Source organism: Peromyscus leucopus, chromosome 9 (genome assembly GCF_004664715.2).
Source record: "Peromyscus leucopus breed LL Stock chromosome 9, UCI_PerLeu_2.1, whole genome shotgun sequence".
Classification (NCBI taxonomy): Eukaryota; Metazoa; Chordata; class Mammalia; order Rodentia; family Cricetidae; genus Peromyscus; species Peromyscus leucopus.
The window spans coordinates 1867424-1879329 of record NC_051070.1 but is presented as its reverse complement, the minus strand read 5'-3'; the positions used below and the strand labels follow the sequence as shown (position 1 = coordinate 1879329).

The 11906-nt window shown below is 44.1% G+C and overlaps 1 protein-coding gene across 1 annotated transcript in view; it reads left to right on the top strand.

Moving 5' to 3' along the window:
* Positions 1 to 7775: 7775 nt before the first annotated feature.
* Positions 7776 to 11906, top strand: part of Pcca (propionyl-CoA carboxylase subunit alpha) — a 359306-nt gene continuing 355175 nt past the window's right edge. Inside the window, exon 1 of the mRNA XM_028868277.2 lies at positions 7776 to 7907. Coding sequence (XP_028724110.1) covers positions 7818 to 7907 — 90 coding nt within the window. The 5' untranslated portion in view covers positions 7776 to 7817. The remainder of the gene's footprint in view (positions 7908 to 11906) is intronic.

The window sequence follows — 11906 nt, the reverse complement described above, 5'->3', positions numbered from 1 at the left end:
GACACACACAGAAACAGACATGCACTCACATACACATACACACAAAAACACACACAGACATACACACAGACATGACACACACATACATAGACATGCACTCATAATATTACATATACACACACACACATACACAAACACACACGCGCACACACGCACACATTTATGTTTCTAAGTGGGTTATGGTGCTACATGTTTTAAATCCCAGCATTCAGGAGGCTGTAGCAGGAAGATCTCAGTGAGTTTGAGACCAGCTTGGGTTCTATGGCAAATCTCTCTTTCTATTCTTATATTTTAAGGCAAGATCTCTCACTGAACAGGTAGCTTGCAGTTTTTCTGGATTGCTAGTTTGCTCCCATCCCTTCCTCCAGGGTGCTCTGAGTAGAGCTGGGCCACCATATCCACCTGATAGTTGTCTGAATATTTGTCCCCAGGGTTGTGTAAAGGTATTTAGCTCACAGATGCTATTGATTATTTATTTGGCTTTGGCTAAGCAGGGCATAATTTTCATCTAAATTGTATCAATACTATAAAATATGCAACCAGAGAAAAATAGAATAATATATTATGTGGCTGTCAATAAATCTTCATTAATTGGAATATATCTCCATTCAAACCTGCATTTTTTTCTTTTTAGGTGATAAATTATTTTTGTTTTTAAATTTATTTAAAATTTAAGATATAACCACACCATTTTCCCCTTCCCTTTGTTCCCTCCAGGCCCTCCCATGTCCTCTCTCTCTGACTCCCTCTCAAATTTCAGGTCTTTTTCCTTTAATTGGCACATGCACATGCTTGTGTGTGTGTGTGTGTGTGTGTGTGTGTATGTGCATGCACGCACATACATAAATATATAAATACAACCTGCTTAGCCGTCTAGTGTTAGGTGTATGTATATGACTTCAGGGCTGACCACTTGGCATTGTGTAATTATAGGATGCTCATCTCTAGGGAAGAACATTTCTCCCATTCTCAGCATCCTTAATTTCCTGTAGTTCCTCATCTTTCGTGTTAGCGTGTCTATTGGTGTCCTTCTTTTCCAGGTCTTGTTTAGGCAGCTATATTGTTGAGGTCTCACTGGCAAAGCTTCCCGGACATTTCCAGGAGACATACTCGTAGAAGGTGTCCTGGTCCTCTGGCTCTTTACAGTCCTTCTGCCTTCTCTTCCTTGATGTTCTCCGAGCCTTAGTACAGGAGTTGTGTTGTAGATTTATCAACTGGGGATGGAGAAGGTGATACAATTAATTAGTATTATTAGTTATTATTATTGAGCTCACTCTTGCCTGGAAGTAAGGAGTCTCTTGCTTCTGTCTCCTAAGAACTGGGATTAAATATGTGCCTAACCATGCCCAGCTAAAGTGATTGAATTAAATATATATTAATTGAAAATAGATTCTGCTCTCATACAATACATCCCACTACATTTTCCCCTCTCTCCACTCCTCCCAGCTTCTCTGATCTCTCCTTTTTTCCAAATCCACTCCCCCTCCATTTCCTTTCAGAAAGAAACAGGCCTCCAGGAGACAACAACAGGGCTGGAAAATGGCTCAGTGGTAAAAAGCTGGCTGTTCTAGAGGACTCGGGTTTAGTTCCTGGCACCCATTGGGCAGCTAACAATTGTCTGTAACTCCAGTTCCAGAGGACCTGGCACCCTCTTCTGGCCTCCTTAGGCACTCACTGTATGTACATCATGGTCACACATGTAGGCAAAACACTAAGACATAAAATAAAAATAAATAAATCCTTTTAAAGAATATTAAAAGCTACAGTTGAAGCCATGGGTGTAGAGGGGTTTTTAGCACAGTGGATTACCCAAGGTCTGGACTCACACTGCTGAGATTCATTGTTCCTGCTCTGGGGCTAGCTAAATGTTCACCTTTATCAACTGTCTTATCTAGCATAGAGCCTAAAGCCAAGTGTTATCTCACAGAGTCCAAAGCTTGAAAGACACATTCAGACTACCCTTGGGAGTATTCACTGCATAGTATTTTATCTGAAACAGAGCTTACATTTTGTAGCTATTTAATCTTTTGGGACATAAAGAGTTAAGTTTATCCTTAATCTACTCCCATTAGTAAGAACAAACAAGTAGCTTCCGAACAAGAATGAACAGTATTTACAATGTTGCTTGTTTTCCCAGTGTACACAGGCGTTAGAGTGTCTAGATATGCCAGTCTTAAGAACAATAGTCATTAAGTATTTTCCCTTTGCTTCCATGAAAATAATTGTGGACAGAAATCTGAGGGTGAGGTTGGGGACTTTCAAGCATATCTGAGAATTTTTCAAACTGCTGTAATAGCTGGGTTCATATTCTTATTTAGTATGTTGTGGCCAGAGTGAAAAGGTCCTGTAACATAAAGTGTGACTACTGAAAGCTGCAAGAATTGACTATGGTTGTTTTTCAGTTGAGAGTGTGACAGGTATTTCATGGGGTGTTTAGAAGGGAGCTTGCAAGGTGTTCTGTACAATTGGATTTTATCAGATCCAGAGAGATGGCTCAACAGTTAAGAGCATTAGCTGCTTTTTTCAGAGGACCCAGGTTTAATTCCCAGTACCTACATGGTGGCTCATAGTTGTCTGTAACTCCAGTTCTAAGGATCTGATGCCATTTGACCTTGACAGGCATCAGGCAAATGTGGTGCACATACATTCATGCAGACAAAACACTCATACACAAAAATATAAATGAAAATACAACTGGATATTATCATTTTTCTTCAGTGCACTACTTTTACTCTTCAGATAGAAACATTTCTGTGTGTGTGTGTGTGTGTGTGTGTGTGTATGTGTTTACATGTGTGGGTACACATTTCCCATGCCATGCATGTGGAGGTCAGAATTTGTGGCAATGGCTCTCTCCTTTCATGTTGTGGGTCCCAGGAACCAAACACAGGCCTTAGAATTGTGCATTCCATCAGTGACAGTGTCATCAGTACTGTCTGTGATATTGAAAGTGATGATTTTACCAAAAGCATGCAGTGGCCTTAAAGAGCCCTTAGCTTCTTGGTTCGTTGTTGGGGTTCTTTCTTTAAGTTGTCATGCATTCAGGCTTCATCATGGCAGCGCCTTACTTCTGGAGACTTAATGATGAACTGGTTAGAATACAGTTTTAGTTGTGTTGTGAAACGCTGTTGCTGTGGGATGTTCTGTATGTCCTGTGGGAGCCCCTCTTGGGTTCTTTGTGGCGTTACCCAGCAGGTCCGTATAGAGGATGATTAGGACCATGGGCCTGAGTGCAGGTGTCTGAGATGGTCTGCACTTGGCTGTGCTGGGGGATGGTCTGTATGTCAAGTTGTTCTGATTGGTTAATAAATAAAACCTGATCGGCCGTGGCTAGGCAGGAAAGATAGGTGGGACTAACAGAGAGGAGAAATAAAAGGACAGAAAGGCAGAAGGAGACGCTGCAGCCACTGCCATGACCAGAGACGCTGCAGCCGCCGCCATGACCAACAGCATGTGAAGATGCCGGTATGCCACCAGCCACGTGGCAAGGTATAGATTTATGGAAATGGACTAATTTAAGCTATAAGCACAGTTAGCAAGAAGCCTGCCACGGCCATACAGTTTGTAAGCTATATAAGTCTCTGTGTTTACTTGGTTGGGTCTGAGCGGCTGTGGGACTGGCGGGTGACAAAGATTTGTCCTGACTGTGGGCAAGGCGGAAAAACTCAAGCAACACGCTGTCCTCTGGCCATAACATGGTGGTTGCCATTTTGAAATCAGAACATCTGTGATTATCTAGATGAGAACTTCATAAGATTAATGTTCCATTAATGAAAGAGCCTATTAATGTTCCCTTGTGAAGCGTAGGTAGGGCTCAGAAGGCTCTGTCTCTCCCTGAGTATATTTTATGGTGAACAGTTGCTGGTTTGGGGAAGCAACAATTAAGTTATCAATGCTCTAGTTAACCCCAGCAACCTAGAGTCATTATTTGGCCTGTCATTAGTGCCCTAACTAGGGTGGATTTTTACTCCTATTTGTGACAGTTGTTCACATATCCTTAGGAAAAGTTAATTCGATAAGCTGCCAAAACAGACAAAATGTCAAAGATTTAAATAAGAAAAAGGTTAGCTATTTTCATAGAACACTCAGTCCAGTAGGAGGCTGCTGTGAGTGCTCTACAGTGTCAGCCACCTGGGCTCTTCATATTATGTTCCAGGTTCATGATGTGGCTAACTTCTGGTTCTAGATGATTGCTCCAGGATCCACCAACATGTCTTCATTTAGAAAAGAAAGAACAGAGCATAGAGAACATATGCCCCACTCCCCTTTGGATTTGTTTTCAGACACATTCTCACTATGTGTCTCAGGCTGGTCTTAAACTCCTGATCCTCCTGCTTCAGCTTCCTAAACGTTGGGTTTTCAGGCCTGAACCACCACATCTAACATCACTCCTGTGGGGGTATTGTGTCCCCCAAAATATTGTGTATTCTAATAAATTTATCTGGGGTCAGAGAACAGACAGCCACTAGATACAAAGGCTGGAAAATGGTGGCACTCACACCTTTAATCCTAGCATTCCAGAGATAGAAATTCCTCTGGATCTCTGTGAGTTCAAGGCCACATTGGAAATAGCCAAGCATGGTGACACGCCTTTAATCCCAGAAAGCCAGCCTTTAATCCCAGGGAGTGGTGGTAGAAAGTAGAAAGATATACAAGGCGTGAGGACCAGAAACCAGAGGCATTTTGGGCTGGTTAAGCATGTGGCTGGTTAAGCTTCTAGCAGCAGTTCAGCTGAGAGCCATTGGGATGAGGACACAGAAGCTTCTAGTCTGAGGAAACAGGACCAGCTGAGCAACTGGCAAGGTGAGATAGCTGTGGCTTGTTTGTCTCTCTGATCTACCAGCATGGACCCCGATAACTGGCCTCGGGTTTGATTTTATGAATAAGAACTTTTAAAATTCCTGCTACATCTGGCGCCCAACGTTCGTGTTACGAATTCATGAAAAAGCTGTTTGCTTGTGGCCTTGTGAGCCCCAGCTCAGGCCCAAGCTACACTCAGGCAGTTGTGGTGGCACACACCGGTAAGATTTGCTGAAGGAGACAGAGGAAGTAGGATCCTGAGTTTGAGCCGGCCTAGGAGGCTTGGGAGAAGCTTTGGCCCGGACTGAACCACAAACAGTGGTGAGACCATGGAAGCAGTGGCTACTGCTCCACGTTGCCAGCTCCTTCTCATCATGTTGGTGACTGCGGTGATGCTGCTACCTGGGACTAAGAGTTTACTGCTGCTGGTTCAGAGAAGAATTGCCAGGACCATCGTGTTACAAGAAAGCATCGGCAAAGGTCAGTTTGGAAAAGCTTGCCAAGACAAATGGTGGGGAGAAATTGTTGTGAAGATTTTCTGTTCTAGGGAAGAATGTTTATGGTTCCGAGAGACAGACATTTATCAGACTATGATTGCTCCAAATCACAGAGGAGGCAAAAAAAAAAAAAAAAAAAAAGTCTGCAGGAAACCATGACCATGCCTAACAGTGACTTTGACTTTGAAATCTTCAAAAAGATGACAGGATCCTACAATGATGATTCCACATGGACTATGATAAAGCCATTAAGCTGATTAACACCATGGAAAAATCGACTTTGGACTACAAACTGGTCAGGACAATTTCGAGAGGACTAGCTGAGATGATACAGCCTGACAGACTACTCAAACAAGGACTTGAAACAAGCCCTGAACTTTCCTTTTATGCAGAGAATGGACAAACGATACAGGACTTGATGATTAACCCAAAAATTTTCTTTTCAAGATTCCCTAAAGATATCTTCACCCCTAGAAAGCAAAAAGAAAAAGAGAATATAGATATGAGATAGATCATCGAATCTACTCTGAGGAAAAAGATAAAGAAGATATAATAGGATAAATAGGTAGATCATTGAATCTACACTGAAGAAAAAGGGGAAGATATAAAAATGACAAAAGGTAGACTAATGAATCTATTATGAAAAGAAAAGAGAAAGAATATGGATATGATAAGATAAAAAGGGAGATTATGGAATCTACTTTTAAAAAGGAACTACTTGTTTTAAATAAGATAAGTAATGAAAATTTTTTTGGTCTGAGTTTATCAGATGTTACTGGACTGGACATTGTTAATATATATAATGGAGTTTTTATCTGAATCTGTAAAATGTTAATGGACTAGACATCACTAATGTAATTTTTGGCTGTATATATTGTATATACTTATTGGATAGTTTTTCTTGTATTAGTTATAAGCTTTTTTAATTTTAGACAAAAAAAGAGGAGATGTGGGGGTATTGTGTCCCCCAAAATATTGTGTATTCTAATAAATTTATCTGGGGTCAGAGAACAGACAGCCACTAGATACAAAGGCTGGAAAATGGTGGCACTCACACCTTTAATCCTAGCATTCCAGAGATAGAAATTCCTCTGGATCTCTGTGAGTTCAAGGCCACATTGGAAATAGCCAAGCATGGTGACACGCCTTTAATCCCAGAAAGCCAGCCTTTAATCCCAGGGAGTGGTGGTAGAAAGTAGAAAGATATACAAGGCGTGAGGACCAGAAACCAGAGGCATTTTGGGCTGGTTAAGCATGTGGCTGGTTAAGCTTCTAGCAGCAGTTCAGCTGAGAGCCATTGGGATGAGGACACAGAAGCTTCTAGTCTGAGGAAACAGGACCAGCTGAGCAACTGGCAAGGTGAGATAGCTGTGGCTTGTTTGTCTCTCTGATCTACCAGCATGGACCCCGATAACTGGCCTCGGGTTTGATTTTATGAATAAGAACTTTTAAAATTCCTGCTACACACTCCTTCATCTTCATTATTATTATTATTATTATTATCATTATTATTACTGTTATTATTATTTTTTGAAAAAGGGCTTCATTCGGTAGCCCCATGATATGCCTGGAACTTGCTAAGCCTTACAGGCTGACCTTGAACTTGCAGTGATCCTTCTGTCTCAGCCTTCTGAGTGCTGGGAATGGGAAGAGAGCCACCACACCATACTTTTCCTTTTAACAGCACAGTCCTTACATTTCATATGCCACACTAAGCCCACACCATGTTGCCAGGGAGACTGGTACCTGTAGCTTCAGGTGGGTGTCATGGAGCTTCCTTACAAAACGGGGACCAAGACAAGTCGTTTCTGCTACTGGCCCTCTCACTTAAGAAATTTCTGTAATAAAAACAGTCCCTAAAGAAAACTAATCCAAATTTTTGCCAAAGAGCAAAAGTAGGGGCGAGGGTCGTAGCGTGAGAGGGAAGGACAAGGGAAACAGGGTTTCCTAACTAGGAAAGTGGGTTCAGCCTCTGGCGCCCGGGAAACAGGTCGTCCTTTGCCATTTATGATCCAACTCCTCTGAGAACTTGCTGCTTCCCTGCTATCCCCAAACTGTTGCGTTTGTCTTTCTGGCTCTCCGCATGCTGCAGCCTGACTTCGTGACTCTTTCAAATTGATTCCGTAGGACAGGCGAAGTAACTGAGCGTCCGTCCAGACACAGAGGTGTTTACAGGTGAGATTTGCTTTAAAAAACTCAGCGAGAAATTGAAAGGGGCATGGGTGCACCCGATTGGCTAGCGGTGGACCTGCGGCCGCAGAGGGTGGGCTCTAAGCCAGCTTTTCCAGCATTGGAGGAAAAGCTCGGTGGTCGGCTCCCTCCGGGTCCTAGCGCGCTTCCTGTTCTCCCCGGCCGGGTCTGGAGTTGCTCGGCCGCGGGACCGGCTCCCTCCTCAACCCACTCATCCGGGGGCGGAGCTTCGGATCCGAGGCTCCTGATTGGCCGTATCCCGGACGCTCCCCTTACCCGCCCCCTGACAGGGGTGAGAGGTCAGCGGCGGGCCGGCCTGCTGGGTCGACAATGGCGGGGCTGTGGGTCGGGACGGTGGCGCAGGTCGCGGCCAGGCGGCATTGGCGGCGGCCCCCGCAGCCACTGCTGTGGACGCTGAAGGTGAGCAGCGCAGGGCTTTCATGGGCTTGGCCGCCCCGGGCTCCCAGGCGACACCCGCGGCGCATCCCGGCTCCCCCGGGCCGGACGCCCGAGCCAGCTGTGCTCACACTTGGTTCTGGCGTGGGCCTCCCCGTGGGAACGCTTGCGCCCGAGGTCACTAGCAGGAGCGGGCCGAGATTTCCTGAGCTCCTCCGGACCGGGTTGGCTTTCCGACTGCGAGAAACCGCTCCGCGGGAGCTGAGATCCCAGTGTCTGGCGGAGCTGACGTCTCCCGCAGCTTTCTGGACAGCTTCTAAGAGTTCTACAGTTCCCATGCTCTTTTGCTATCTTTGCAGCGACTTTGAAGGGACACTGTGGGGCTGTGAGTTGGTACTAAGTTTGAAAAAAAGTGTGCTAAGTCAGAATTGTTAAGAGTCCACAGGTGTGAGTCGAACTCCTGTTTATGGCACCACTGTACACGTCGTGAGAAACGCACCCTCTGGGTTTATTTTTCTTTCTAGGTAGTGCTTACCTTGGTTAGAAACACATTTCACTTCCCCGCCGTTCACCTAGGGTGCCATGGTGACACTAACCCAAAGATTGGAGTTTGTGTGCGTCTCCTTTCTCCTTCCACATTATTTGCTAGCATTGACTTCCCTAACTTTTAAAGAAGATTTACTAAGTTACTTGAGCAAATTTCTTAAAACGAAGATCCCCTGAAAACCCTTTGAGAGCTGTTTGAATGTTCACGGTAAGCCTCCCTCCCCCGTCTTTCTTGATGTATATTGTCAAGTCAGATGTGTAGTGTTGTGCACTCTGTAGTCACACCATTGGAAAGGCTGCGTGCAGTAGAGAGGATTGTGAGCTGAAGGCCAGGCTAGGTTACATAGAAGAAACCTGTATCAAATCCTTCCCTACCTCCCAGGAGGTGGGGTGGTGGAGTTAAAAAGAAAATCTCTACAACGTTTGGTTTATGGTTATTGAAATTTGAGTAGGAAGGCATTTCAGAGATGATCTGCCTCATCTCTCTCTCTCTCTCTCTCTCTCTCTCTCTCTCTCTCTCTCTCTCTCTCTCTCTCTCTCTCTCTCTCTTTTAAATAGAAGTCTCTCTGTGTAGCCCTGGCTGTTTTGGAATGCTCTGTGGAGACCAGACTGGTCTTGAACTCACAGAGCTCTACCTGCCTTTGCCTCCTGAGTGTTGTGTGTACCACCATGCCCGGCTCATTTTGTTCTTTTTAAGGAAATGGAAGCAGGTCCACTTAGGCAGTGTGAGCCTGAAGGTTGTTTCTGACCTAGCCGCAGAATGCTGGCTCTCACTGTTCTTGGAGTTGTCACACAGCTTTTGTTCTTTAATTTTTATCATCTTGTAATCATCCAATGTTTGCTTTTGCAAAGACTGACATATTTACTTATGAAATGATTTGTAAGCCATACTTTGGAGCCATACTTTGTATATTTATTCTTTTGTAGGGTTTGTTTTCTTGAGACAGCCTTGTTTTCTTATTCAGCTTAGGTTGGCCTCAGATTTGCTGTGTAGGAGAGGGAGATCTTGGGCTCCTGCTCCCACTTTCCAAGTGCTGGCATTATAGGTATGCACCACCACACTAGGTTTGGCTATTGTATATTGGATGTATGCCTTTTTAGATAGTTTTGTAAAACAATCTTTAATAGTGGGCTGGAAAGATGGCTTAGTGGTTAAGGGCACTGGCTGTTTTTCCAGAGGACCTGAGTTCAATTCCCAGCACCCACATGGCGGGTAACAACTGTCTGTAACTCCAGTTCCAGGGGACTTAACATCCTCAAACAGACATACATGCAGGCAAAACACAAATGCACATGAAAATAAAAATAAATAATTAAAAAATATTGAATGCCTCCTGTGTAGGAGATGAATACAGTTCCCAGTGTTTACAAAATTTCCTCCAGTAATGAGGCAATAAGTTTAAAAATGCTGTTGAGAAGTTTTGGTGCTGAGATAAAATAAAATAAACTGAGCTGACCAAGTCAAGAACATTTTGACCTCTACACCATAGGCAACTATTCTGTCCCCATATTAGGCGTATAACACCACTTACAGAAGATGGACTCAAGGCCCACAGTGTTATATGACTTGCTTAAAGTCATACAGCTAGTAAGGGCAGACTTGGAACTTGAAAGCTATGGCTCCCTAGGAATCAAACTCTGTGCCTGGTACATTTAGGTAGAGCTGCATCGTTGACCTAGATTCCAAGAAGCAGTTAATTCTATTAAGTATCTTGTGCTACTTAAGTTAAACAACATTTACCTGTGGAAATAAAGATTTCAACAAGGGTCAGTTAGGTGGCTTAGTGGCTAAGGGTGCTTGCTACAAAGCCCTGTTGACCTGGGCTCATACTGAGAACCCACATGAAGGGGAAAGGAGAGAACTAGTCGACTCCACAGAGCTGTGCTCTGTCCTCCATCATACACACACTCATAATAAAGTAATAAAACAAATTATACAACTGGGGCTTGAGAGGTGGTCCAGCCCTTAAAAGCATTAAAACCAGAGAACCTGGGTTCAACCCCCCCAAACCCACATGGCAGCTCACAACCATTTGGAGTTCTGGCTTTTGAAGGCACCACACATGCATGTAGTGCACCAAAACACATGTAGACAAAACACTTATACACGTAACATAAAAAAAAAATAAAATCTTAAAATTATACACGTTTGAAGGATGAGGTGACTTTTTTTCTAGGAAAAGAAAATAGTGTTGTGAGAGAACAGCATGTGTCATGGGCCCATGTCCAGCGGGAACAGCTGAAGATGTGAGAAAAGTCCACCGAGGCCCTGCAGCGGAGCCTGGATGGTGCTGGAGAGGGATCCGACCACGTGGGCTTGTTGATCACATTATGCATGGGATTTCTTAGGGTAATGCTAATTCCTTAGTGTTTCAAGGAAGATGGAAGGACTGTGGTATTTTAGATGCAGGCTGACAGAGGAAAGGGGTTTCAGTACTTGGTGTGTTCAATAGAAGCTTTTGTTGTGTGTGTTTGCACTTGTGTGTTCATGCATGTGGAGACCCGAGGTCATTTTCCGGTGTCTTCCCAGTCACTATCCACCTCCACCTCCCTTTTATTTTTTTGAGACAGGATTTACTACTGAATCTGGAGCTCTTTGGCTCAGTTAGACTGGTTAGTCAACAAACCCTGAGGACTTTTGTCTCTGTTTTCTCAGAGCTGGGGATACAGGTGTGCCAGCTTTTTAGGGTATCAGACTTTGCCTTCACGCTTGCATGGCAAGCACTTTCCTGAGTGTGTCATCTCCCTAGCTCTCTCCCTTAAACTTTAAATTTGCATTTGTGTGTGTGTGTGTGTGTGTGTGTGTGTGTGTGTGTGTGTGTGCATGCCACAGTGTGGACAGCTTTCAGGAGTCAGTTTTCCCCTTCCACAATGTTGTCAGGGTATATGCAGCAAGTTCCTTTTACCCCCTGAGTCATCTCACCTGCCCCTTGTATTTTTTGTTTAAGGTGCATGCATACTTACATGCTTTTATCTGTACAATATGCATGCATGAGGCCTCAGGTCAGAGGGGATGCTGGACCCCTGGTACTGGAGTTAGTCAGTTGTAAGCTGCCATCTGGATGCTGGTGACAGAACCTAGATTCTCTATAAGAGCAGTAAGTGCTCTTAACTACTAAGCCATATCTTTAACCTCCCAACTTTTTTATGAGTTAGGATCTCATATAGGCCAGGCTGGCCTTGAACTCTCTTAGCTGAGGATGACCTTGAACCTCTGATGTTCTGCTTCCTGAGTGCTGGAGTTAGGGCTCCAGTGCTCCACTACACACCACATCTATATGGAGCTAGAGGTTGACCCCAGGGCTTCATACATGCTAGGCATGCACTCAGCCAGCTGAGCTGTATCTTGGATGTGCATGATCTCTCCTCTCTCTGTCTCTGTCTCTGTCTCTGTCTCTCTCTCTATATATATATACATATATATGTATATATATTATATAATGAAGACAGGGTTTCTCTGTGTAGTCCTGGCTGTCC